Source organism: Cydia fagiglandana, chromosome Z, assembly GCF_963556715.1.
Source record: "Cydia fagiglandana chromosome Z, ilCydFagi1.1, whole genome shotgun sequence".
Taxonomy (NCBI): domain Eukaryota; kingdom Metazoa; phylum Arthropoda; class Insecta; order Lepidoptera; family Tortricidae; genus Cydia; species Cydia fagiglandana.
In genome coordinates, this window is record NC_085959.1 from 10,214,436 (window position 1) to 10,239,611 (window position 25,176).

The 25,176-nt window shown below is 40.7% G+C and overlaps 1 protein-coding gene across 4 annotated transcripts in view; it reads left to right on the forward strand.

Moving 5' to 3' along the window:
- LOC134678295 (titin) overlaps positions 1-25,176 on the forward strand; it is a 145,764-nt gene that overhangs the window by 22,672 nt on the left and 97,916 nt on the right. For all 4 annotated transcript variants that reach the window (XM_063536789.1, XM_063536788.1, XM_063536786.1 and 1 more), the window contains exons 2-21: positions 1,342-3,004; positions 3,694-3,923; positions 4,048-5,412; positions 5,487-7,343; positions 7,423-7,566; positions 8,780-9,181; positions 9,419-9,817; positions 9,903-10,298; positions 10,386-11,186; positions 11,279-11,530; positions 11,783-14,286; positions 14,369-14,563; positions 14,716-16,123; positions 16,232-16,519; positions 16,607-16,838; positions 17,025-17,196; positions 17,282-17,468; positions 17,809-18,139; positions 18,537-19,869; positions 20,392-20,521. In XM_063536789.1, coding sequence (XP_063392859.1) covers positions 1,342-3,004; positions 3,694-3,923; positions 4,048-5,412; positions 5,487-7,343; positions 7,423-7,566; positions 8,780-9,181; positions 9,419-9,817; positions 9,903-10,298; positions 10,386-11,186; positions 11,279-11,530; positions 11,783-14,286; positions 14,369-14,563; positions 14,716-16,123; positions 16,232-16,519; positions 16,607-16,838; positions 17,025-17,196; positions 17,282-17,468; positions 17,809-18,139; positions 18,537-19,869; positions 20,392-20,521 — 14,289 coding nt within the window. The remainder of the gene's footprint in view (positions 1-1,341; positions 3,005-3,693; positions 3,924-4,047; positions 5,413-5,486; positions 7,344-7,422; positions 7,567-8,779; positions 9,182-9,418; positions 9,818-9,902; positions 10,299-10,385; positions 11,187-11,278; positions 11,531-11,782; positions 14,287-14,368; positions 14,564-14,715; positions 16,124-16,231; positions 16,520-16,606; positions 16,839-17,024; positions 17,197-17,281; positions 17,469-17,808; positions 18,140-18,536; positions 19,870-20,391; positions 20,522-25,176) is intronic.

Consider the following 25,176-nt stretch of genomic DNA (forward strand, 5'->3'; position numbering starts at 1 on the left):
GCAATGCAAGCCAAAGCATTTGATCCCGTTTCTACTATAATTAATATTAATTGTGGCTTCTTAGAAGTGTGCTCTTCCTTTAAACCGGAACTACTTGTAAATGCTGTAGATTAATATATTAATAAGCTTTTTATCCAAGAGAATCATTGGAGAGTCAACATTATATGGATAACGGCTTGATTTCCTATTATGAAAGTGGATATATTGTATTAATCTTGAACTCAATGAACTCAAAATGCTACTCGTATGTCGTTTACCGTCTGTCGCGTTATTATATGCGATCTTAGATCGCATCACATATTAGGATACAATTGCATATATAGGTATTATTTCAAACAAACGAAATACGAGAAATACGTATCCAATATCTCTCCCAGGGCACATGCATTCAAAAAGTACACAAGGAAAACGATGTAGAAAAATCTCAATTATGACCTGCTTAGTGGGAACAAAATCTGTTTTCATTCATTTGTTGCTTTTATGGTTGTAAAATTGTAATTCATACGATAGTTCGTAACTAACAACGTAACTAGACTAGAGTCTAGTTAGCCGGTTCGAAGGCATATTTAATTAATAGTACATTACGATACAAGTGCGAAAAGTGGGAAATTCGCAACGAATGGCGATTAATTGGAACGCGACCGAAGGGAGTATTTTAAATCAACACGAATTACATTTTCGCACGTGTAATGTACAACGTTTTACAGTACATATATGGCGCTTTGAATTTTTCGCATAGGCAGGTATTGTTCTTAATCCCGCCCTAGGGCGGGAAAGTAGCACCTTATGTACTATAATTAGGGTGTATCTCTAAGGAGCGTTTCTCACACATAGCGATTTCATGTGGATGGTCTCTAAATAATTTTGCTAAACCAACTAACTATTGTTCTTTTGATGACAACTTGATATTTTATAATTGAGATCACCATATTATATGAGTTTATTAGGCAAGATCTTCTTTTAATAATTATTGTGTTTTATAACTACCCAAACCCTCTCCCAATCCCTCTCGCGCATGAGAGTGCATAGCAAGGGGACGTAATGGGCTGAAGTATATATTTATTTATTATAATTACCTCTTATCCGATTAACCTACTGTACAGATGATGTTACTTTTAAGTTTGGTAATTCGTAAGATACCTCAAATTAATTATAGCAAACATCTCGTAATACGTACTCAATTAGCCAGACTAAGCGAAGCGAAGTCAATGTTTAATATATTTATTCACTGCTTTGTGTGCGACTGTTGCAAGTTGAATCATCAAATCATCATGCTCCTTGATCACCATGTTGTAAAATCCTATAACAAAAATAATATTAGAGATTTCTCTTTTGTTGCAGTGGAGAGCGCTGGAGACCAATTGGCCATCACTTCAGGCAGACCCGGTGAACCCTCGCCGCCGATATTCGAGCAAATCTTCAAAAATGCAAGATTTGCGCAAGGCGGTAATGCAAAATTCGAAGGAAAACTTAGGGGTAATCCTACGCCAGTAGTTTCATGGACGAGAAAGAAAGCACCATTGGTAGAATGTAACAAATATAGTATGAGCTACAACGAACAGACAGGTGATGTGTCGTTACTTATCAAGCAGATAGGGCCTGGCGACGAGGGCGAGTATACTTGTACAGCGCGCAATCAGTATGGCGAAGCTATCTGCTCCGTATACATCCAGCCCGAGGGCGTAGCTATGCCCGCGCAGCAGGCCTCCCAGCAGCAGAGCTATCGACACGTTAGTGAGAGCGTCGAGCACAAATCCTACGGCACGCAAGGATTCACATCCGAGCAGTCCCGACAGACTCAGAAAGTGGCTTACACTAACGGCACTTCTGACTATTCCTCTTCAGAAGATTTCAAAGTAGATACGTTCGAATATAGACTCTTGAGGGAAGTGTCATTCAGAGAGACTATCACCAAAAGATACGTGGGCGAAAGTGATATTCAAATGAACACCGAAATCGATAGAACATTAGGGGCCGTTGCCCCTCCAAAGATAGCCCAGAAGCCCAGAAACTCAAAACTCCAGGAAGGTGCCGACGCTCAGTTCAACGTACAGTTGTCGGGTAATCCCAGGCCACGGGTAACGTGGTTCAGAAACGGGCAGAGGCTAGTTAACTCGAACAAACATGAAATCATAACTACACATAACCAAACCACACTTAGAGTTAAGAATACGCAAAAGTCTGATTCGGGCCACTACACATTATTGGCTGAAAACCCCAATGGATGCATTGTAACATCAGCTTACCTTGCTGTAGAATCGCCACAAGAAACTTACGTGCAGGATCACAAATCACAATATATTACGGATACTCAGCAAACAGAGACTGAAGAAAGAGTAGAAATAGTTGAGAAAGCTCTCGCTCCGCAATTCGTAAAGGTCTGCCAAGATCGAGATGTAACAGAAGGAAAATTGACGCGATTCGATTGCCGCGTCACGGGCAGACCTTACCCTGAAGTCACGTGGTTCATTAACGATAGACAAATCCGAGACGATTATAATCATAAGATATTAGTAAACGAGTCAGGTAATCATGCGCTTATGATTACAAACGTCGATCGAAGTGACAGCGGTGTAGTCACGTGTGTCGCCCGCAACAAGAGCGGCGAGACATCCTTCCAGTGCCGACTGAACGTCATCGAGAAGGAGCAAGTGGTAGCCCCCAAGTTCGTCGAGCGTTTCAGCACGCTAAGCGTTCGTGAAGGAGAACCTGTGGCGCTGAATGCACGAGCAGTTGGCACACCTACACCGCGGATCACATGGCAGAAGGACGGCGTTCCGATTATACCCAATCCAGAATTACGAATTAATACCGATGGTGGAACCTCGACACTGGACATCCCTCGAGCCAAGGCGTCGGATGCGGCATGGTATCAGTGTACCGCCCAGAACGTCGCAGGTTCCACCGCCACTCGGGCAAGGCTCTACGTGGAAGTTCCGAAGGAGCCTCCGCCCGAACAAAAGCGTCTGCACTTGCCGCGGCCAACAAGGATAATCGAACCAGAGTAAGTATAACTATTAAAACGTTCGCATGTCTTGGAAGCTACATTTGATCCACTTCCCGATTTCCGAATGAGCTGAAAATTTGCATACATAATGTAAACCTACAATAGGTTTTATGTATTTTATACTCATCTATGGGTATCTATAAATAAATATATTATTATTATTAGGACATTTTTTTTACACAAATTCACTAAGCCCCACGGTAAGCTCAAGAAGGCTTGTGTTGTGGGTACTCAGACAACGATATATATAATATATAAATACTTAAATACATAGAAAACAACCATGAATCAGGAACAAATATCTGTATCATCATACAAATAAATGCCCTTACCAGGATTCGAACCCGGGACCATCGGCTTCATAGGCAGGGTCAGTACCCACTAGGCCAGACCGGTCGTCAATAGTAGTTCGTTTTCTGAATTCAAATTATGTCAGTCGTGGCCTATGATCCGATCCGTGCGTTTCTTTTACATGACAATGCAATCTCAATGCAATGGAGCTGATGTGATGATGGAGACCATGGAGGTGGCCATGGGAACTCTGTAATAAAACAACGCAAACTAATTGTGATTGGTCTTGTTAGAATTGTTTATTAATTGCTTGTGGAAAAAAGTACAGTTAGCTATAAAAGCTTGTACAATTTTTTTTTTCAAATGCTATTTCTCTCATTGTAATTTATTTCTAGGCCTGCTCCTGGACCAGAGATTATTTACTTAAGGCACGTGGAAAGGGCACGACCTTACGTTCCTCCGGGTGAGGAAGACCGAGTTTATCCTCCACCACAGTTTATCGTGCCACTGAAGAGTGTAACACAGATGGAAGGTGGCAAGGTTCACTTTGAAACGAGAATAGAACCGGTCGGCGACCCAACGATGAAGATAGAATGGTTGAGAAATGGGCAAAGTATCGAAGCTAGTGAGTATTTAAGTATTCGTGTCTTTTGCGATATATTTCGTAAATGAGTAATCAATATTAATTTACTACTTACTGTTTTATTTCTTGATGTCCCTTTTCTTAACTCATAATAAATTTGTTCCAGGTTCAAGATTCACGTCAATATTCAGGTTTGGATACATTTCTCTAGATATGCTCAGTCTTAACATTCAAGATAGTGGAGAATACACATGCCGAGCTGTCAGTGCAACCGGTATGGCCGAAACTAAAGCAATGTTGCAAGTTACACCTAGAGCAACCATTGAAAGGACAAGCCAACACCCGGAAAGTCTTCAATACATTCAACAATTAGAAGATTACTCTAGATATCAGCACCAAGAGTCAGTTGAAGAAAATATTTCACAGAAGCCTCAATTTATCAGGCCTTTGCAAGAACTTGGCGAACTCCAAGAAGGCAGAAACGCTCACTTTGAAGCTCAATTGACGCCGGTCAGCGACCCGCACATGAGAGTGGAGTGGTACAAAGACGGTCGTCCGATTACAGCCAGCTCGCGAATCACGTCAATCTTCAACTTCGGTTACGTCTCCCTTAACATCATGCACCTACGGGCTGAAGATGCAGGTTCGTACACTGTGAGAGCTGTAAACAAACTGGGCGAAGCCGTCAGCACCGCTTCCATCAAAGTAGCGGCAAGAAGCACGGTCACCTCAGATCTCGGCATACCGGAACAAAGGCGCTATATAGAAAAAACAGAACAATTAGAAGCATATCAGCAACAGCAAAATGTTAAATATTATCAAGAAGTACCTGAAAGTACACAACGACCAGAATTCAAAACACCTATTAAAGATCAGCTGAACGTTAAAGAAGGTGGATTTGCCCACTTTGAGGCTCGTCTCGAGCCGGTGGGGGACTCTACCTTGAGGGTAGAATGGTTAAAGGACGGACGTCCTGTGGAAGCTAGTTCAAGAATAACAACATTCTTCAACTTTGGATATGTAGCACTGACAATTAAGTCAGTGACTGTACATGATGTTGGTCATTACACCTGCCGAGCCTACAATGCTCTCGGACAGGCAACTACTAGTGCCCACTGCACTATTGTAACCAAGAAAGATATCATTGCGGAATCGCAACACCCAGGAGGTCTCGAGAAGATTCAACATCTAGAGGATACAAGCAGATACACGAAGCGATCTGAAGAAGAAGTGAAAGTAGCTCCAAAACCTCGCTTTCTCGGACCTTTGAAAGGCACAAATAAAATTGTAGAAGGTCAAAGTGCCCATTTCGAAGCGAGAGTAGAGCCTCAGAGTGACTTGACTATGTCTGTGGAATGGTATTTCAATGGAAAGCAAATCAAACAAGCTAACCGTACTCAGACTTATCATGATTTCGGATACGTTGCTTTAGATATATCCAGCGTTCGAGCCGAAGATTCCGGAACGTACACTGTTGTAGCTCGCAACGCTGCTGGAGAAGCTCAGTTGAGCACTTCAATGGTAGTAGAAAGTAAGTAGCCCGTAATGTTGTTTACCATAATATTATTATTATTTGAAATATAAAACTAACTTTTTTTATTACAGCACGGTCCAGTATTGATACATCAAGTATTCATCGTGGCCTATATGAGAAAACACGCCACCTTGAAGAGTCCAAATTTGTGGAACCAATGTATCAAATTGAAGAAATTTCAAAGTCGAAACCCATTTTCGTACAGCCGCTATCAGACCCAGCGCCTGTATCAGAAGGTAAAAATATCCATCTCGAATGCAGATTAGAACCTATGGGTGATCCTACAATGAGAGTTGAATGGTTCCACAATGGAAGGGCTGTGACCGTCGGTTCCAGATTTAAGACTTATTATGACTTTGGTTTTGTGGCACTAGACATTATTCACGCTACATCTACTGACACCGGTGAATATACAGTAAGGGCAGTCAACCACTTAGGTTCAGCTCACACCTCAGCGATGGTACGGGTCATCGAAAGATCAGATATTCTGACTGAGACTCAGAACGAGCAAGCTGTCGAACAAATTCAAATGCTCGAGGATGCTGCTCGCAGAAGTAGGCAAGTTCAAGAGGACATAACAGTAATGCAGGCACCACAATTTTCAAGATCCCTACATAACGTTGAAACTATTGAGGGAACAAACGTACATCTGGAATGTCGATTGCAACCAGTTGGCGACCCGACCATGAGAGTGGATTGGTTCTGCAATGGCAGACCGATTAAAACTGGCCACAGATTTAGACCAGCTTATGAATTCGATTATGTAGCTCTTGATCTGTTAAGCGTGTATCCTGAAGATTCCGGAGTTTACACTTGTCAGGCAACAAACCAACTCGGTGAAGCTGTTACTTCTTGTGCGCTACGCGTTATCGCAAAGAAGGACCTTATTTTTGAGTCACAACATCCATCGGGCCTCGAGAAGATTCAGTACCTCGAAGATGCTTCTCGTTATAAGAAGTCCGAAATGATTGACGAGACTATTAATATCAAACCACAGTTTGTGACTAAGCCCAAATCAATAGAAAATGTCGTAGAAGGGCATCACGTCCACTTCGAGTGTAAATTGGAACCAGTAACTGATTCTAATCTGAAAGTGGAATGGTTTAAGAATGGTCAACCCGTGACTATTGGACACCGATTCAGACCAATTCACGACTTTGGTTATGTAGCCTTAGATATCATTGACTTAATTGCAGAAGACTCCGGAGTATACACGTGCAGAGCAGTTAATCATGTCGGAACTGACGAAGTCAGCTGTAGGCTCTCTTGTCGTGGAACAGCAGACATTGTTAGGGGCACACAAAATGAAGCCGGTCTGGAACAGATTCAGCATCTAGAAGACCGAACTAAATATCAAAGATCAGACATGGTCGATGAAATTACAACCCAGGCACCTATTTTCACAACATCGCTGAAGAATATTGAAATCAAGGAAGGTCAGCGTGCGCATTTCGAGTGTAGATTGATTCCAGTTTCTGATGCCACTATGAAAGTTGAATGGTACCATAACAACCGGCCTCTTAAGAGTGGTTCCAGGTTCACGGAGACCAACAACTTCGGATTTGTTGCTCTCGACATCATGTCTTGTTTACCAGAGGACTCTGGAACTTACACTTGCAGAGCTATCAATGCACTGGGTGAAGCCGTTACCTCTGGAATTGCTATTGTACATTCCAAGAAATCAATTTATTTGGAGTCGCAGCATGAAGGAGCTCTGGGTAGGCTCAACCAGCTAGAAGATACCTCAAGATACCAGAGGCACAGTGCCCAAGATGAATTTATAACTCAGGCTCCGGTATTTACAATGCCCATGAAAGATATTAAGGTAGCCGAAAACCAGGCCGCACACTTTGAAGCTAGACTTATTCCGGTAGGTGACCCGAAACTTCGAGTTGAATGGTTGCGCAATGGGGTCCCTATCGAAGCTTGTAAGTATTTATAAGTATAAGAGTTATTTATACACTATGCAGTTGACATAAATATTCATAAACTACTTTTTGTTAATAGCTAACCGCTTGACGACAATGCATGACTTCGGGTACGTCGCTCTTAATATGAAATACGTTAACCCTGAGGACTCTGGAACTTACACTTGCCGGGCTATAAATGAGCAGGGTGAGGCTGTAACATCCTCGACCTTGTTCGTACAATGTAAGTACCATTACAGAATTGTTAATTTTACTTGCAAAGTTGCTGTAAAGTATAATATAACATTCGTTTCTCATTTTATGTATTTGACTTAGCAATGCACGCACGAGAACTTTCCAAAGTTGCGAAACTTTCCACATGAGAAATTCTCGGTAACTTCTGAGAATGTTCTCGAGAACGAGAATTTATTTATTTATCGTAGTTTATACCATGAATATTCACGATAGTTTAGGTGTAGTCCTTACCCCCAGAAAATTCCAACTTTTGGTCGTCCGCTTCCGGTCAGAAAAATGTATGACGGCCCGGCCAAACGGTCAGACTTAGGTGGGGGGTGCTCGACCAAATGTCATAGAGGGACCCTGGCAGTTTTTGACGCCGCCATTTTTTTTTTCAATATGGCCGACTTTTTTTTAACTTTTTGAATTTTGTCCTAGCACGCTGAAATTTTGGTCACGGAATCTCGGAGTCCCCTAGATACCTATGAAAAATTTTTTTTTGGAAAAATGCTACAATTGCGGGAAAGCTGGCCACTTTTATTTTGTATGGCAACTTTTAAACGGTGCGTGATAGGTGGGGGGTGCTCGACCAAATGTCATAGAGGGCCCCGAGACAAAACAAACTGCATTAAAAAAACAACAAAATGGCCGACTTTTTTTTTTAATTTTTTCAAGTTGGTCCGAGCGCGCTGAGATTTGGCATGGCGGGAGATAGAGGCCTCTAGATTCTAATGAAACTAAAAAAAAAATTTGGAAAAATTTGCCGAAAGTCGAAATGTTCTCTGATATAAAGTGAGAATTTAAGCAACTTATTGGTAAATTTATCACATCAACAAAATAGCTAACTGTAATAGTCAATAATATATGCATAATAACATTTAGTTTTAAGTTATGCCTATTTAAACTTTATTTCAAGTATATTCTCTTGTTTAAACAATAATTTCCATGTTGCAGGAATATTCTGAGAACATTCTCGAGAACGTTTCCCCTTTTTGGAAATGTTCTGCAATTTGTACATTGCTAATTTGACTCTCTTCTTAGAGCATTCAATTATTAAAGTCTAAAACAACATTGCATAACATGATTTTTTTTATAACAACAAACAAAACAAACAACAATTTAAGTAGTCAAGTCAAGAGTGACAGTAGATAAAACCCTGATTTCAGCAAAGATATCATCTCAAAATAATACTAGGTTATCAATTGTAATTACTTTTACAGCCAAAGCATCACTCCAATTTGAATCACAACACGAAAGTGCCTTAGAAAAGATTCAACAACTGGAAGGCGCAACCCGTTACCAGCGCAGAGAGGAAGTTGATATTGCTATCAACCAGGCGCCTAGATTTGTTACTCAACTTAATGGACCTTCAAAACTAGTTGAGGGCCAAAGCGCTCATTATGAGTGCAGGATCGAGCCATACCCAGACCCGAACATGCGTGTAGAATGGTACTTCAACGGCAAGGTCCTTCAGAGTGGTCATCGCTACCGCACTTCGTATGATTTTGGTTTCGCAGCTCTTGACATCCTTCAAGTATACGGTGAAGATTCTGGCGAGTACACATGCAAAGTCATCAATAACTTGGGCCAAGCTACTTCTTCAATCAAGTTAAGCGTTCAATGTAAGTATACTCGTATTATTATTGCCCAAATAGGTTAGTTCCTTACCGAAGATAAGAATAAATAAATCTATTTGTTATAATTATATACAAAAATATCTTTGTTAGGGCTCATATTTATACATCGATTGATCGTGTCACAACATTTGTCATCCTTACTGACTTCATATCCTCATATAAAATCTTAATGTTCAAATACATAAATACGAGTATTATACCTATGTTACCATTAACTTGCAGCTAAGGAATCTATAATCAGAGACACACAACACGAAAGCGCACTGGAGAAGATACAATACCTCGAGGACGAGAGCAGAAATAAGCGCGTCGTCCGCGATGAGAGCTTTGTGGCAGAGAAGCCTCAGTTTGGCAAACCACTCAAAAATACTCATGTGGCCGAGGGCCACCCAGTCCACCTGGAAGCAACACTTACACCAGTCAACGATCCAACCATGCGTGTAGAGTGGTATTGCAACGGCAGGCCGGTCGCACAGGGCCACAGATTCAAGACTACGTACGACTTTGGTTATGTCGCACTTGATGTTCTTTATGCTTATTCCGAAGACACCGGCACTTATATGTGCAAGGCTACAAATGCCGTCGGTGAAGCAGTTACTACGAGCTCGGTAAAAGTTGATGGTAAGTAAAATTAGGGTTAATAATTATCATTCTTCTCACTTAAGCTTTATTCTGTACACTGCTTACTTAACTTTCTTCTTTCTAGCTAAAGCTGGTCTTTACCTCGATACCTTGGATGAGCAAAGGTTGAAAAAAATACAGGAACTTGAACGATTTGAGAGACCGAAAGCGGTTGAAGAGGAAAAACCTGGTCAACGACCGGTCTTCCTTACAGCTCTAACTAGTCTTGAAAATTTGAAAGAAGGAGATAGGGCTCACTTTGAATGCAGAGTTGAGCCAATTAACGACCCCGATTTGAAAATCGAGTGGTTCCTTAACGGTAAAAAGATTAGAGCTGGTCACAGATATAGAACGACTCATGACTTTGGTTATGTCGCTTTAGATATTCTTTACACTTATTCTGAAGACTCTGGCACTTACATGTGCAAAGCTACCAACAAGCTGGGTGAAGCGGTTAACACTTGTACTATGAAGGTTGCAGGTATGTTTATATATGTATGCGTTTATAGCCTAGTATAACTTTGAAGTATTATATAAATATAAGACACTTATTAAATAATCGTTGCAGGTCTCAGAGGTATCATCCTGGACACTCAACATCCCAATGGCCTTGAGAAGATCAGACAATTAGAGGCACAAGGTCATCACACCAGGATGGAAATCGAAGAGCCCACGATCAGTATACCTAGGTTCGTCACTGAGCTTAGAGGAACAACTCACGTATATGAAGGCCAGACTGCGCATTTCGAATGCCAGGTTGAGCCTATTCATGATCCCAACTTGCGTATTGAATTTTATCACAATGGTAAAGCCCTGCAATCTGCCTCACGGTTCCATATCACTTTTGATTTTGGTTATGTGTCTTTGGATATCCAGCACTGTGTGCCAGAAGACGCAGGTGAATATTCTGTAAAAGCAATTAACGCTCTCGGACAGTGTACGTCCGCCATATCCATGACAGTAACCGCAAAAGGCAGTATTATAATGGAATCACAACGTCCCGAGGGTCTCGAAAAGATCCGGGAACTAGAATCTGTGGAGCCGTTTAAGCGGCCTGAAATTCCAGAACCGGTCACAAGGCAAAGACCCGTATTTACTCAGCCACTTCAGAACATTGATAACATACAAGAAGGACAAACAGCGCACTTCGACTGCCGCCTTATCCCAGTCGGGGACCCGACTCTTAAGGTGGAATGGTTCAGAAACGAGAAGCTAATCGAAGATAGTTCCAGGATTACTAAGACCCACGATTTTGGTTACGTATCAATGACTATTACTCATGTGCGTGACGAAGACGAGGGCGTGTACATGTGCAGAGCCTCAAACCTATTAGGAGAGGCAGTTACAACTGCTGCCATGAAAATTAAGAGTAAGTCTAATACTTATCAAAACAATGTTTATTTATATAGGTATGTATAAAAATTTGCAGATTTCTAAAACGCGCAACTATTTCATTTATAGCTAAGGCAGCCATCCAAATGGAAACTCAACATCCCGAGGGTATGAAGAAGATTCAACGTCTTGAAGAGCCTTCACAGAGAAGACCTGATGAACCTGAGAGAGAGTTTGAAAAGCCCATCTTTACTCAAGTTCTCACAGGGCCTTCGGAGTTGTGGGAAGGACAGCATGCTCACTATGAAGCGCGCGTGGTGCCAGTAGGCGATCCTAGCCTTCGATTTGAGTGGTACATCAATGGTGTTGAACTTAAAATGGGTAAGTATCATTTTATTAGAAATTACTTTTTATAAGAATTCGAGTAAGTACTTCGCTGTTGGTGATGTTTAGTGTAAAGGATTACTCACGTTAGACCGAGCCGTGTCCGGGCCGGAGCTTCCGGCGCTTACTTTTCTATGACATGGCAGGTGATCACGTGATGCTTTCCATAGAAAACGATGCGCCGGAAGCTCCGGCCCGGACACGGTCCGGTCTAACGCGAGTCATCCTTAATGTGGTATTTTTTTACAGGATCAAGATTCCGTACAACGCATGACTTTGGTTTTGTAACTCTGGACATCAATTCCGTTGTCGCGGCAGACGCTGGTTTATACATGTGCAAAGCTATCAATAGAGCGGGTAGCACAGTGTCTTCGACGTCCCTAAAAGTTAAAACAAAGTCTACTATTGTTGACCAAGCAATGCGCCCAGAATCTTGGGAACAGATTCAACTTAAAGAGGCTGCAATGAATAAGGTTCCTGAAATGTTTATTGACTCCGGTGTTCAACAAGCGCCGATCTTCACTACTCACTTAAAGAGTTACGACAAACTCGTTGAAGGTCAACATGTGTTCCTCGAAGCTCAGGTCGAACCGCGCACCGACCCGAACTTAAGGATAGAATGGTTTAAAAATGGAATGTCATTAACAACAGGATCGAGAATCAAGAGCACCTTTGACTTTGGCCTAGTGACACTGTCCATTAATGGCGTTAGAATCGACGATTCAGGTATTTATACATGCAAAGCAACAAATCTAATGGGCGAGGCTGTTTCTACTGCGTCAATTAAAATTGAAGACCGTCATTGGCTCCTTGGAGAATCCCTTCATCCTGAATCATTGGATAGGATTGGGGCCTTGGAGCAACCTAAAGCTGCCAAACCAGAATCACCTGAGCCAACTTACGAGATCCCAGTGTTTATCTCGCATTTAAATAATATCGTTTGCAAAGAAGGTGATAACATTCACTTCGAATGCAATGTCGAGCCATCTAGAGATCCTACACTGAAGATTGAATGGTTCTTCAACAATGAACCACTTCCTTCAGGTACCAGAAACAAGGCAACACATGATTTCAGTTATGTGTCATTAGACATCACACACACGTACGAAGAAGATTCTGGAATCTACACTTGCAAGGCTACCAATAGCAAGGGTTCGGCTACTACATCTGGTTCTTTGAGGTGTACTGGAGATAAACATATTTACCTTGATACACAACATCCTCAGGGCAAATCTGGTTTGGAAGCCGTAGAACAGGCCGAAGAGGCCAGAGTAGCAAAGGGTAGACGATCCTCCGTACCTGACGCAGACTATCCTAAGCCCGAGTGGGTCGTCCCTGTGGCTGCTGAGCATCAATTAGTCGAGGGTCAATCACTTCACCTTGAGGGTCAAGTTGAACCGAAGAATGACCCTAATCTGAAAATTGAATGGTATTTCAATGGGAAAGTATTACAACAGGCCTCGCGGTTCAAACTAACTAGTGATTTCGGATTTGTGACATTAGATTTAATTGATGTATATGAAAGAGACAGTGGTATTTACACATGTAAGGCTTTCAACAAAAACGGTGAAGCATTTACCTCATCGACCGTTTTCTGTACCAGCAAGGCTAACCTCATTGAAGGAACACAACATCCAAAGGGTACTGAAGGACTTGAAAAGATTCAAAACCTTGAGGACTCTCTTCGAAGAGAACCCGGTCAGAAACCTGATGACGATAGTGGAAGGGCTCCTGAATTCACAACGGTATTCCAAGATATATTAGATATTAGTGAGGGACAGATAGCCCATTATGAAGCTTCGCTGATACCGACTGGTGACCAAACGATGGTCATCGAATGGTTCTACAATGGAAAAACAATTGAAGCGAGTCATCGTATAAGAACCGTATACGCCTTTGGTATGTGTGTTCTTGAAATTTTAGGCACCAAGACTACTGACTCTGGCACATACTCTTGCCGTGCTACTAACAAGTGGGGACAAGCTGAAATCAGTGTTAAACTGGAGTGCGTAGATAAGAGCAAGGGACAAAAACCGAGATTCACTACACACATTCAAAATGTCGAGGGCTTGAAAGACGGGCAATCGGCTCATTTTGAATGTACGGTGATACCTGTCGACGATCCCGACATGAAGATTGAATGGTATCACAATGGTCAGCTTTTGCGTCATTCTACAAGGATCAAGACAGTTTCTGATTTCGGTTTTGTCGTGATGGACATAGCGTACACGCAGAACCACGATGCTGGAGAATACGTTTGCCGTGCTTACAACAAATATGGCGAGGACTTCACCAAAGCTACAATTAGTTGCTACAGTAGAAGTGGAGTTTACTTGGAGAGCTTGCAGCCTGATTCGCTAGCTAAAATCAGAGAATTGGAAAATTTACACGGCGCACAGCAACAAACGCCATCCACTCCGTCTGCAGAGCCACCGAAGTTCCTCACACAAATTCAGGATGTAACTAAACTAGTAGAGGGCCAGAGTGCTCACTTCGAAGCGCGATTGGTACCTGTTGATGACCCAGACCTTAAAGTCGAATGGTTTTATAACGGCAAGAAACTTCCCCATGGACATAGGTATAGAACATTCCATGACTTTGGCATCGTTATATTGGATATATTATACTGCTACGAAGAAAATTCTGGTGTGTACGAGTGTGTTGCGACCAACAAATTGGGCCGTGATTCAACTAAGGCTACACTCAAATGCACATCAAAAGAGAACTTGATCTTGGACTCGCAACTCCCGCGGGTAAGTCATTTAAATGCATGCATACGTTACTATATTGATGAAAGTTGATTATATTTGTATTTACTTGATTTTTATTTTCCAGGGCATGGAAGGTGGCTTAGAAAAGTTACAAACGTTGGAAGACTCGATGATACGAAGGAAAGATACCGATGTTCAGGAGGAAAGAGGAAAGGCTCCAGTATTTACTGTACCTCTATCTAATATCGAAAACCTGCGAGAGGGAGAAAACGCTCACTTTGAGGCTCGTCTTACGCCAACTGATGATCCTAACCTTAAAGTACGTATTCTAAACCCTTAGTAATAATCAAATATAATTTTAGTTTGCGTTTTTGAACTTCATAATTTACTTCCTTATATCTGAAGCAAGCATTGCATATAAAAACTTAGTAAATAGTTATATTTTATTAACATTTTTAACGTTTTTACTAGGTCGAGTGGTACTGGAACGGTAAATCACTAAAGGCTGGATCGAGATTCAGGACGTTCTGTGATTTCGGATTTGTTATTCTAGAAATCTCGCCCACTTATCCAGAAGACTCTGGTGAATATTTATGCCGAGCTTACAACAACTTTGGCGAAGCTGTAACTACGGCTACTATGAAGGTGCAAGGCAAGCGTAATATCATCCTTGAATCGCAATTGCCTAAAGGCATGGAAGGCACTATTGATAAGATAGCAGTGCTCGAAGGATACACTGGCACAGTAGACTCGATGTCACCTGAGGTGGAGAGCGGAAACCCGCCAGAATTCATAACCACTCCTTCTGATCTCATTTTGACTGAGAATTCTTCAGCTCACTTTGAATGTCGCTTGGTACCAATTAATGATTCTAGCATGAGAGTGGAATGGTTCCACAACGGAAAACCGTTGTTGACTGGTTCTAGAGTAAAGACGATCAATGACTTCGGTTTCGTCATTCTGGAAGTTGGCGGAGTTTATCAGAGAGATGCAGGTTTATATACTTGCAAGGCTACAAACCGTCACGGTGAGGCGACCGTTTCATGTAAACTGCAAGTCAAAGGTAGACAAGGAATTGTTCTTGAACCTCAACTGCCATCTCACTTTAAATCAGGAACTGAGAGTATTCAAAGGCTTGAAGAAACTTTGCACAAGCGTGAGGAGATTATGTCCGAAGATGAAAAACCTAACCCACCGAGATTCACTGTGGAAATCAAGGATAACGTCGATGTTCCTGAGGGTGGACCCATCCACTTCGACTGCCGCGTAGAACCCGTCGGGGACCCAACAATGAGAATTGACTGGTTCCACAACGGCAGGCCGTTTGCAACTGGCTCTCGCGTGCATATGCTGAATGATTTTGGTTTTATTGCTCTAGATATCGATTATATCTACGCACGTGATTCTGGTGAATATACCTGCCGTGCCACTAACAGGTGGGGCTCTGCCACCACTACGGCAAGAATTACATGCAGCGCCAAACGCGATATTGTTTTAGAGTCGCAGTTACCACAAGGCATGAGTGGCGAGAAAATCAAAGAGCTCGAGAAAGGTCGCGTGAGCGATGTTCCCAAAGACGAGCCTGTGATCAGCTCTCCACCTAAATTCATTACTCAGATCCAAAGTCATACCGTCGAAGAATCAGAAGGCGTGCGATTTGAATGCCGCGTAGAGCCCAAAGAAGATCCAAAACTAAGGATTGAATGGTATCGCAATGGTAAACTGTTACCTAGCGGCCATAGATACCGCACCGTGTATGACATGGGATTTGTGTCGCTTGACATTTTATATGTTTATGCTGAAGATTCTGGAGAGTACATGTGCAGAGCTGTTAATGATTTCGGCGAAGACTTCACAAAGGGCACCGTTTCATGCAAACGTAAGTGTACCAATATTTCCAATTTCTGTAACACTAAGCATGTACCTGCGGTATAACAGGATACTTATTGTGCAAGAATGGTACTTAATTACGTTGTTTATATTTCAGAGCTGCCAGATATAATTCTCCAGAACCAAGTACCTCGAGGAATGAAGAAATCTGAAGCATTGACTCAAATGGAGGCTACAATCAAGAAGTATACGTCTGAAATATTCTTAACTGAAGATGACTTGTACGACGCTGATAAGAAACAGCCTCCGCGATTTGTGACACAGATTCAAAGCCAAACTTCTCTAGTTGAAATGGAGAAAACCAAATTCGAATGCCAACTGGCCCCTGTTGGAGATCCTAATATGAAAGTAGAATGGTTCTTTAATGGCAAACCGCTACTTCATAGTAAGTACAATACAAGACATGTTAACTTTACGCCTTTGCCTATAAGTATTTACGTGCTAGGTCTAACGTAATATTTTCCTTTTACAGAGAATCGCTTTGAACCTATTTACGACTTCGGTTATGTTGCAATGAATTTTGGATGGGTGTATCCCGAGGACAGCGGTGAATACGTCTGTCGGGCCACCAATCTCTACGGCATGGATGAAACCCGGGCTATAATCAAGACCGCTGGCAAACCTGGCATAGTTTACGACTCACAGCTACCAAAGCACATGAAGAGTATTGAGAAAATCAGAGAGATGGAAGCGTCGTGGCAAGTGTACGTAAAAAAATATATTTTAGTACTGTTATTTTATTGTCTTACAGCACCTCTTGATTTATTGTCACATTCAACTTTGTTTTTAAGGAACTATTGCATATCGAAGATTGTGTTTTGAGTGTAAATTAATAGTTTTAACCTACTTGTGTCTTTATACGGCATAATATATTATAGTCAATATTTCAGAGCTCCCGAGCAAGCAGTTGAAATGGAGAAAGCCCGCTCTCCGCCAGTGTTTGTCAGTCGTCCGGACCCGGTAACAGTTGAGGAAGGCGAGTGGGCAAGATTCTGCTGCCGTGTTACGGGACACCCGAAACCAAGGGTTATGTGGCTTCTTAACGGAAACACCATCGTTAACGTGAGATTTTTATATTTCTAGTTATTTTATAATAGTAGTTCTAACAGGTAATATACTTACCTATATTTTACTATATGCTTATTAGGGATCAAGATACAAGCTGACTTATGATGGAATGTATCACTTCGATATTCCAAAGACGCGTCAGTACGACACAGGAAAAATTGAAGTGGTTGCTAGAAGCTCAGCCGGCGAAGCGGTTGCAACAAGTGAACTTAAGGTTATTCCGAGACATGATGACTACAGAGGTGTTTTGAAAAACGCTCCCCGACGTGAGTATAACACCATATTTAGGGAAAATACGGATGCGATATTAGCTTACAATTTACTTAATATCAATGCCAATTACTTAGAGTTAAAATATATTGCATCTTATATCGACTCAGCCGCTTTAACACACATAACTCACGCACACACCCACAGACCGCTTAAGCACAAATAAAACCCTTTGGCTTTCCTTTGCCCTTCCTTTTCTGTCCTTAAAAGAAAGTGCAGCTAAACCACCTGCTTCTACCGGCTTACCATCGGCACCTGTGAGAGGTATGTCTTGAGGTTAAATTGGTTGCTTAACACTCTAAATTGACTCTAACATGATTTTTTGATTCTGTACAGCTTGGTATGATGAAACGACACAATATCAACGTACTGAAACTGAATTGGAGAAAACTTTCGAAGAGAGACATACACAGCAACGCCAGGGCACCATTGACCATAGACCCGAATTGAAGCCGAAATTGCACAAAGAACCCGAAACTGAGTGGCAACAATCCGTAAAGAAGAAGAAGAGTGAGGAATACTACAACAAACTCCAAGAGTTAGAGAATGAACAAGTTGTAAAGGAAAGCAGGCTGAGAGAATCGACACACCAGTACGCTATCCCCGGCGAGAAGGTTGTGAATGCTTCTGTTGCTAAGGGAATGGCACAGAAATACCAAGATACTTTGTAAGTCTTAAACAGTCTTTGCGTTTAACTCCTTGTATTTATCGGTACCGATTATCCGTATTAATGATTCATTCCTATAAAATTCCATTAATTAGTAAATTAAATCATATTTATATGGCTTACTGAAAATTAACTAAGTACAGAATAAACGTATTATAAAACGCTTGTCCAATAAATATTTTTTAGGTTGAAGGAAATTGAATACTTTTAAGTAGTTTAATTAATTAAATAAGAACTTACGTATCAGACTTCATCGACTTAAAACCTGAAACCTCAGACTGGACGCAAAATGTGCGCGCCGCTTGAGTCCAGTCCGCGGCCTAAGCAATCCCTACTTATAAATCTTAAGCAAACAAACAATATTCAAAGTAAAAATGTAAATGTATTAAATTTCCAGGGAGCAGTCTGAACAAGTAGTTGAACAGAAACAAGTAACGCAAAAGAAAGTTGTTCAAAAGCCGAGAATTCCGGATCCATCCGAGTCAACTGTTCACGGCAAGGAAGTGCACGTAGCCAAACAGAAACAGGTACAGAAAGAGGTTGTCGGTGACACAGAAATCACCCGTAAAATAACATCCACTGAGACGACTGAGGTTGAACACAAGGCCCAAACTCAAGAAAGAGTAGTAGAAGGTCCAGTCAAGCCTAGCAATCCACCAGTTTTCACCAAGAAGATGCAACCCTGCAGAGTATTTGAACAGGAACAGGCTAGGTTTGAAGTCGAGTTTGACGGCGATCCACTTCCTACCATTAAATGGTACAGAGAGAACTTCCCGATCAAGAATTCGGCAGATTTTCAGATTCATACTTTCAGCACCAAGTCTATTCTTATCATACGACGAGTTTTCATTGAAGATTCGGCCGTATTTGCTGCTGTTGCTGAAAACAAAGGCGGAACAGCTAAATGCAGTGCAAATCTTGTAGTTGAGGAACGTAGGAGGCAAGGCCGAGGTGGCATCAGCCCACCAAGTTTCACATTGACGGCACAAAACGTTAATGTGACTTCTGGTCAGCTAGTGAGATTCGACACCAAGGTGACGGGAACTAAACCTATTGATGTTTACTGGTTGAAAAATGGACAAAAAGTTCAACCCGATATAAGAAACAAAATTTTGGAAGAAGACGGAACCTACACCCTTTTGATTCTTGAGGCGTATCCTCAAGATTCTGGAAAATACGAATGCGTAGCTATTAACTCTGCTGGAGAAGCTAGATGCGACGCGGAATGCTACGTCAACGCTCCTGCCACGAAAGAAAAACCTAAACCTCAAACTAAAGCCGCAAATGCACCTCCGGAAGTGATTGAGCCGCTGAAAGACAAAGTTGTTACTGAGGGTCATGCTATCGAATTTAGCTGCAAAATTATTGGAAAGCCGACACCTACAGTTCAATGGTACAAGGGAGATAAGTTAATTAAACCATCTAAGTACTTCCAAATGTCTAGGGCAGCGGATGAGTACACACTACGCATATCAGAGGCTTTCCCTGAAGATGAAGGGGATTATAAGTGTGTGGCCTTTAATTCTGGAGGCCGAATAACTGCCGCTGCAAAACTGAAAGTTTCCCAGCCAGATCAAGCTGACGCCTTGCCCACGCTGACACCTTTACGTGACGTCACTGTCAATGAGGGACAGCCGGCGCAGTTCAAGACTGTCATTACAAGCAAGGTCAAACCAACTATACAATGGCTACGTGAAGGCGCTAAAATTCCGGAAACTCCCGATTTTCAGGTGGGTAGTAATTGCCTTTTTTAATGTTTTGTTTAATCATTTTAGTAATAATAGTCATGACTCAGGACACAAGTTAGGTATCAATCACACTATTTGTAATAGAAATTACTAGTTATTATATGGTAAACAATAAAATCAACATACAATTAAACAATGACAAGAATAATAAAGCATTACAGGTTAGAATGTCAGAGAAGTATCAGTCTAATATACACGTAGGTACAATACCTATAGATGTCAGGTAGAACTACTATTATTACAAATCATACATTTTAATTTATAGCATTTGCAATTATTACCTAATAAGGTTTACCAATGAAAATAGTTAGTAGTATTTTAGTTTAATCTCAAATGTCATTTGATCTTTACACGTTTTAAGTACTTATACACTTTAATTTAAGCGGCGTTGTGTAAAATTGTATCAAAATGTTGGAAATTACATTTACGAGTAGCTGTCAAAAATTTATTCTTTCATTTCATGACTCAATCCATTTCAAGACATGTTTTTCTCTATATTTCCAGATGATCCACGAGGGCAACAACGCTGTGCTGCTCATCGGAAACACGTACGAGGAGGACACCGGAATCTTTACTTGCCGGGCGATCACCTCCGCAGGCCAGGTCGAGACCTCGGCAAAACTAGTCGTCAAAAGTAAGACATAGATACAGGCAGCGAGCTCGCGTCGCGCACTTTTAATCCATTAATGTAGTGTTTCTTTGTTCCAACTCTATACCACAATGAGATCGGGTGAAAACTACTATTGTAGGTACCTATCTTTTAAAGTTGACAAGCGTTAGTACCATGAATCGCTTTACACAATCGTAGCGGTTACCGCAATAACTTTCGCCCGCTTAGACGACCCCGCGATCGCAGTCGTGGTGCCATGACAACATACGACGCGAACAGACCACGCCCGGCCCGCGAGGCAGCAGAGGGGCTACCGCGAAAACAGAAATTCGCAAATGCGGGGATCTTTCTCATTTACTCCAATTAAGGCGTAATTAGAGTGACAGAGAGAAATGCCCGCAATTTGCGAACTTCGATTTTCGCGGTTATAGCCCAGGTTTTGACGTCCGCAACGCCGTCGCGGGCCGCGGCAGCCGAACCGCGCGGACCGCCTCTCCAGCGCGCAAGCTAACAATCTTGATTTGCAAGTGGACGCAGTTGTAAGATTTAACTCAGTAGTATTATTTGGGCGAATTTCCGCATCTAACAATGCTGTACATTCTAGCTTTTTGTGTAAATAGCCGTAGACATTCGACGAGACAGACAGGGTGCCGCCGAGGATGATGCAGCCGCGCCGCACCGGAAGACGATGAATTTGGACACACGTAACATGTGATTAACACGAACACGAGACACTCTACGTCTGTTTTGTTTTGCTTTTACCGCTACGATGTTTACTAAATGATGTACCTATTGTCGTTCAAATTGTATATTAGAATCATTACGTAATATCCAAAACGTGCCTTTGGGCGAACCGTCCAATATCCAAATGTATTTTTCACCCAATACTCTTTGATAATAATTTTAAGCCTGAGCTGATAATTAATGATTTATTTGGCCTTATTAACATTAAGAATCGGAAAGATAATCTTATGCTTTTTGTGTTGGGATCTGACCTGTGAAAACTATACTAAGATGATCTCAGTGTTGTATCTTTACGTTTACCAATTTAATGTAAAATTTATCGGGTGGCCGACAAAACTGGAGCTTGCGTTCTAATATGTAAAACAAGTGATAATGTTTCGCATAGTTTGTAAATAATAAATAATGGCAACATAATATTTGCAATTAGACGCAAGTTCCTGCTTCAGCTTTATCCTTAAGCATGAATCACCGTTTTTGTATCCAGTTCGTTTATATTTTGGCTTTAATCGAATAATAAATGTCACACCTAACAAAGTTGCACGCAAGCTGCGATGTGATTTGCGGCGTATCTAACAGCTACGACTAACTTTGTCTGTGTCCGCGTTGCTACGTATACAGTCGGGTGGCCGGCGGCGGCGCCGCCGTCGCCGCGGCCGCGAGTCGCGGGGGTCACAGTGGCCGGTCGTCGGGGTCGGCATATCGCGTTGGGTTCGTCTGTTTCGTTCGGAAACGCAAAGTTACTCGTGGTTGTCCCGCCACGCGCCTCGCGCCGCTGTCAACTTATTCCACAAAGAAACATAACAAAGCAATCCGCCGCTATGAGGCGCGACGCCCTCAATCGAAAGTACGCACGCATTACTTGCCTTGCCAGTTTCTATGTTTTGACATACACTGCCGATGTTGATGACCTAATATTTTCTGCAAGTACAAATCCGAATTGAATGAGATTTTATAGTTTAACGTTACAGTGATCTTTAACTTAGTTTGTTTTAAGTGCACGATATTGTTTAAATTAAATTGTGTTGTATGTTTCACCTAATTGTAATTAAGTTATTAGGCGTGGCAGTATTTTTTATCAATTAATATTTTTAGTGCCTATCCATATTTAATAATATATTTATAAATTAAATTTTTGTATGTTACCTTTATGTGAAATCTGTTTAATAAATGCTATAAATTAATTAAGACTTCGCATTATTCTACATACGCAAAAACGACTCTTTGAATGCCCGCATATGAGGAGTGACCCCGCATTTTGAGATGTTTTAGGATCAGGAGTTCAGCACACGTCACTGACACCTCATCAAGTGTTCACAATCAAATACATCAGGCCACCTACTTACCGATGACTGTTATCCATCAGGCACCTGCTAATTGATAAACTGCACTTGTTCTACTTCTTGACCTGTAACATAACAAAAAGGCCCTCTTATTTCCAATAGACAGTAAACTGTCTGAATTCAAAAATACGCAAACTATAGCTTGCGTTGCTTTTTGTCTGAGAATGTCCTTTGCATTTCTGATTGAAATAGTTAATGGCTCTTCGACTATAGATAAATGTTTGTCATATGCTTTAAAAACGTGAGTCAGTACCAGTACCAGATATCCATTGACAAATTACTCATTTTAGACGAAGTTTCTGGTCACTAGTTTTATCAGAGATTGTATGTTCGTGGTTTGATCAAACTTCTTTATAAAATCTCTTTACAAATGTTCAAATAATTAAATACTTACTAGTAAAGTGAATATAATTATGTAACCTCACATTACACTTATTTTATAGATGAAGTATAAAACAACTAGCACCGAGAATGCCGACATAAATATGCAATAAATCATGAACAAACATTGCCGTAAGAAATGTACCTACAGTCTATCTTACATATTAGATATACATATACCTACATAATTAAAAAAGATACAAAAGTACTAGTAAGTGTTCTTACTGACAAAAGAATAATTATAATACTCGTAAATGTAGAATTTATATTAAAACAGTTTTTTGGTACCATTTATGTCATAAAACTCAAGTACCTATATAGCGCTGACTTCGTGCATGATGTTGAATTATGATGGAGCAGAGCGAAGCAGTTTTCGGAAATTCGTCTCTGAGGAGTTTAATAAGAGGATGAAAGTTTATATTGGTAACGATTATTTTCTGACTGAGAGACTTGAAACTTCAAACAAAGATATTATGTTAGAATACAAGAAAGATTATTATAATTATATTATATGTTACATTCGAATAAATTCATCTCATAAGGGGGTTAGAAAGAGAATGAAACTTTCCGTTGGCAACGAATACTCCTGAGTGAGGGACTTGAAACTTTATCAAAAGCATTATTATGCTACAACAAGAAAAAACATTTTTATTGTTTTTAAAAACACATCCCCTATTAAAGAGATTACAAAATAAAATATTAAAGCGGGATACAAGTTTGTATTGTTTGCTTGATAAAATTCCTTTTGTCAGAATAAAAGGTTACAGAATTTTAGAAAATTCGTGTCTCCGAATATTTTTTCAAGTGAAAGAGAAACTCCATTTAGTCTTCTAAGTGGTGAAAAAGGGATGGAAGGCATGTTTGACTAGGAGGATGGGAAGGAACAGTTCCGGAAACTACTATGTTTAATAAGTGAGAGACTTTGTAAAAAGGTGGTTTCTCAAAATACAAGAAAAATTTTAAATGCTCCCGTTAATGTGTTTCAAAGACAGGTTCAATAACGAACGCAAGACAATAGTTATGTGACCTTTTAGTAATAAATATAATATGATTGGGTATAGGTAGATTTTTATTACTGAGCACGTGCCCATACTTAAATTTGGTTTTCCATGATAAATAGACAATTTTATTCAAAATTATGGCTAATTTAACTTTTATTCCTTGTGTCGTAGTAAGAACTTTGTTCTGCAGTTTAGTAGCTACAGTAAGTAGTCTATAGCTTAGGTAACTATCTAAAACAAATTGCATATTGTCATCTTATTAACAACCGTCATAGTTCTAGCTTTCCTCCATACCAATTTTGCAAGCAGTTGACATAGGCAATGTATGGGAGCGCCATGCCTAGTTCACAATTTTACACGAATGAAGTCGCGGGGAAAATATAAACCGGAGATATAGAAAATTTAGTGCACTTAGTGCCATTTGCACCATCCTACTAACCCGGGGTTATCCGGTTAAATCGTTAACCCAGTATCAAATTGTCCGGGTAACCATGGTAACTCCAGATTTAACTGGTTAGTGAATGGTAATAGGTCAGTTATTAAGTTGATGGTATTCATAGATTTGGAAAATGTTATAGTAGATTGTGTAGGTATCAAGGGAGCACAATGACATATTAACGGCATGGGCGTACATTGAATCCTGAACGAAGCTAAGGATTCTACAATTGCATCCTGTGAGTAGCGAGGTATGCTAACATAAAATCCCGAGCGTAGTGATGGGATTCAAGTGTTAACGCCCAAGGTGGAAATAATTTTGCTACATGAAAATAACGCTTTTCATATCACCTATAAGGAAACTACATATTTTAAGTTTCAAAACATCATTGAAGCATTACTGCTTACATAGGAGGAACTAGTAATAATTTAAAAGTAAAGTTTTTAATATTATGAACCGTGGCACATTATATATTTTCTAAGCCAACAGCAAACACCTAAAATTATACAATGAAAATCAAGTGAATTATTTTTGTAGATGTTTCTGGTAACAACTTTCTTACCCTTTGAACCAAAAGATTCGAAAGTACACTATGAAGACTGATATAACTTATATTCATTAATATAACGTAACGTTTTTGGTAAAAACCTAAGTTAACAATTTAACTTATAAGCTTAACGTATAAACTTTTTAAGTTGCATACTAAAGTATGGTTGCAAGGAGACCTAAAATGTAAAAAAAAAGAAATTAAAATACCTTATGGTTTTCGGTTCTTGT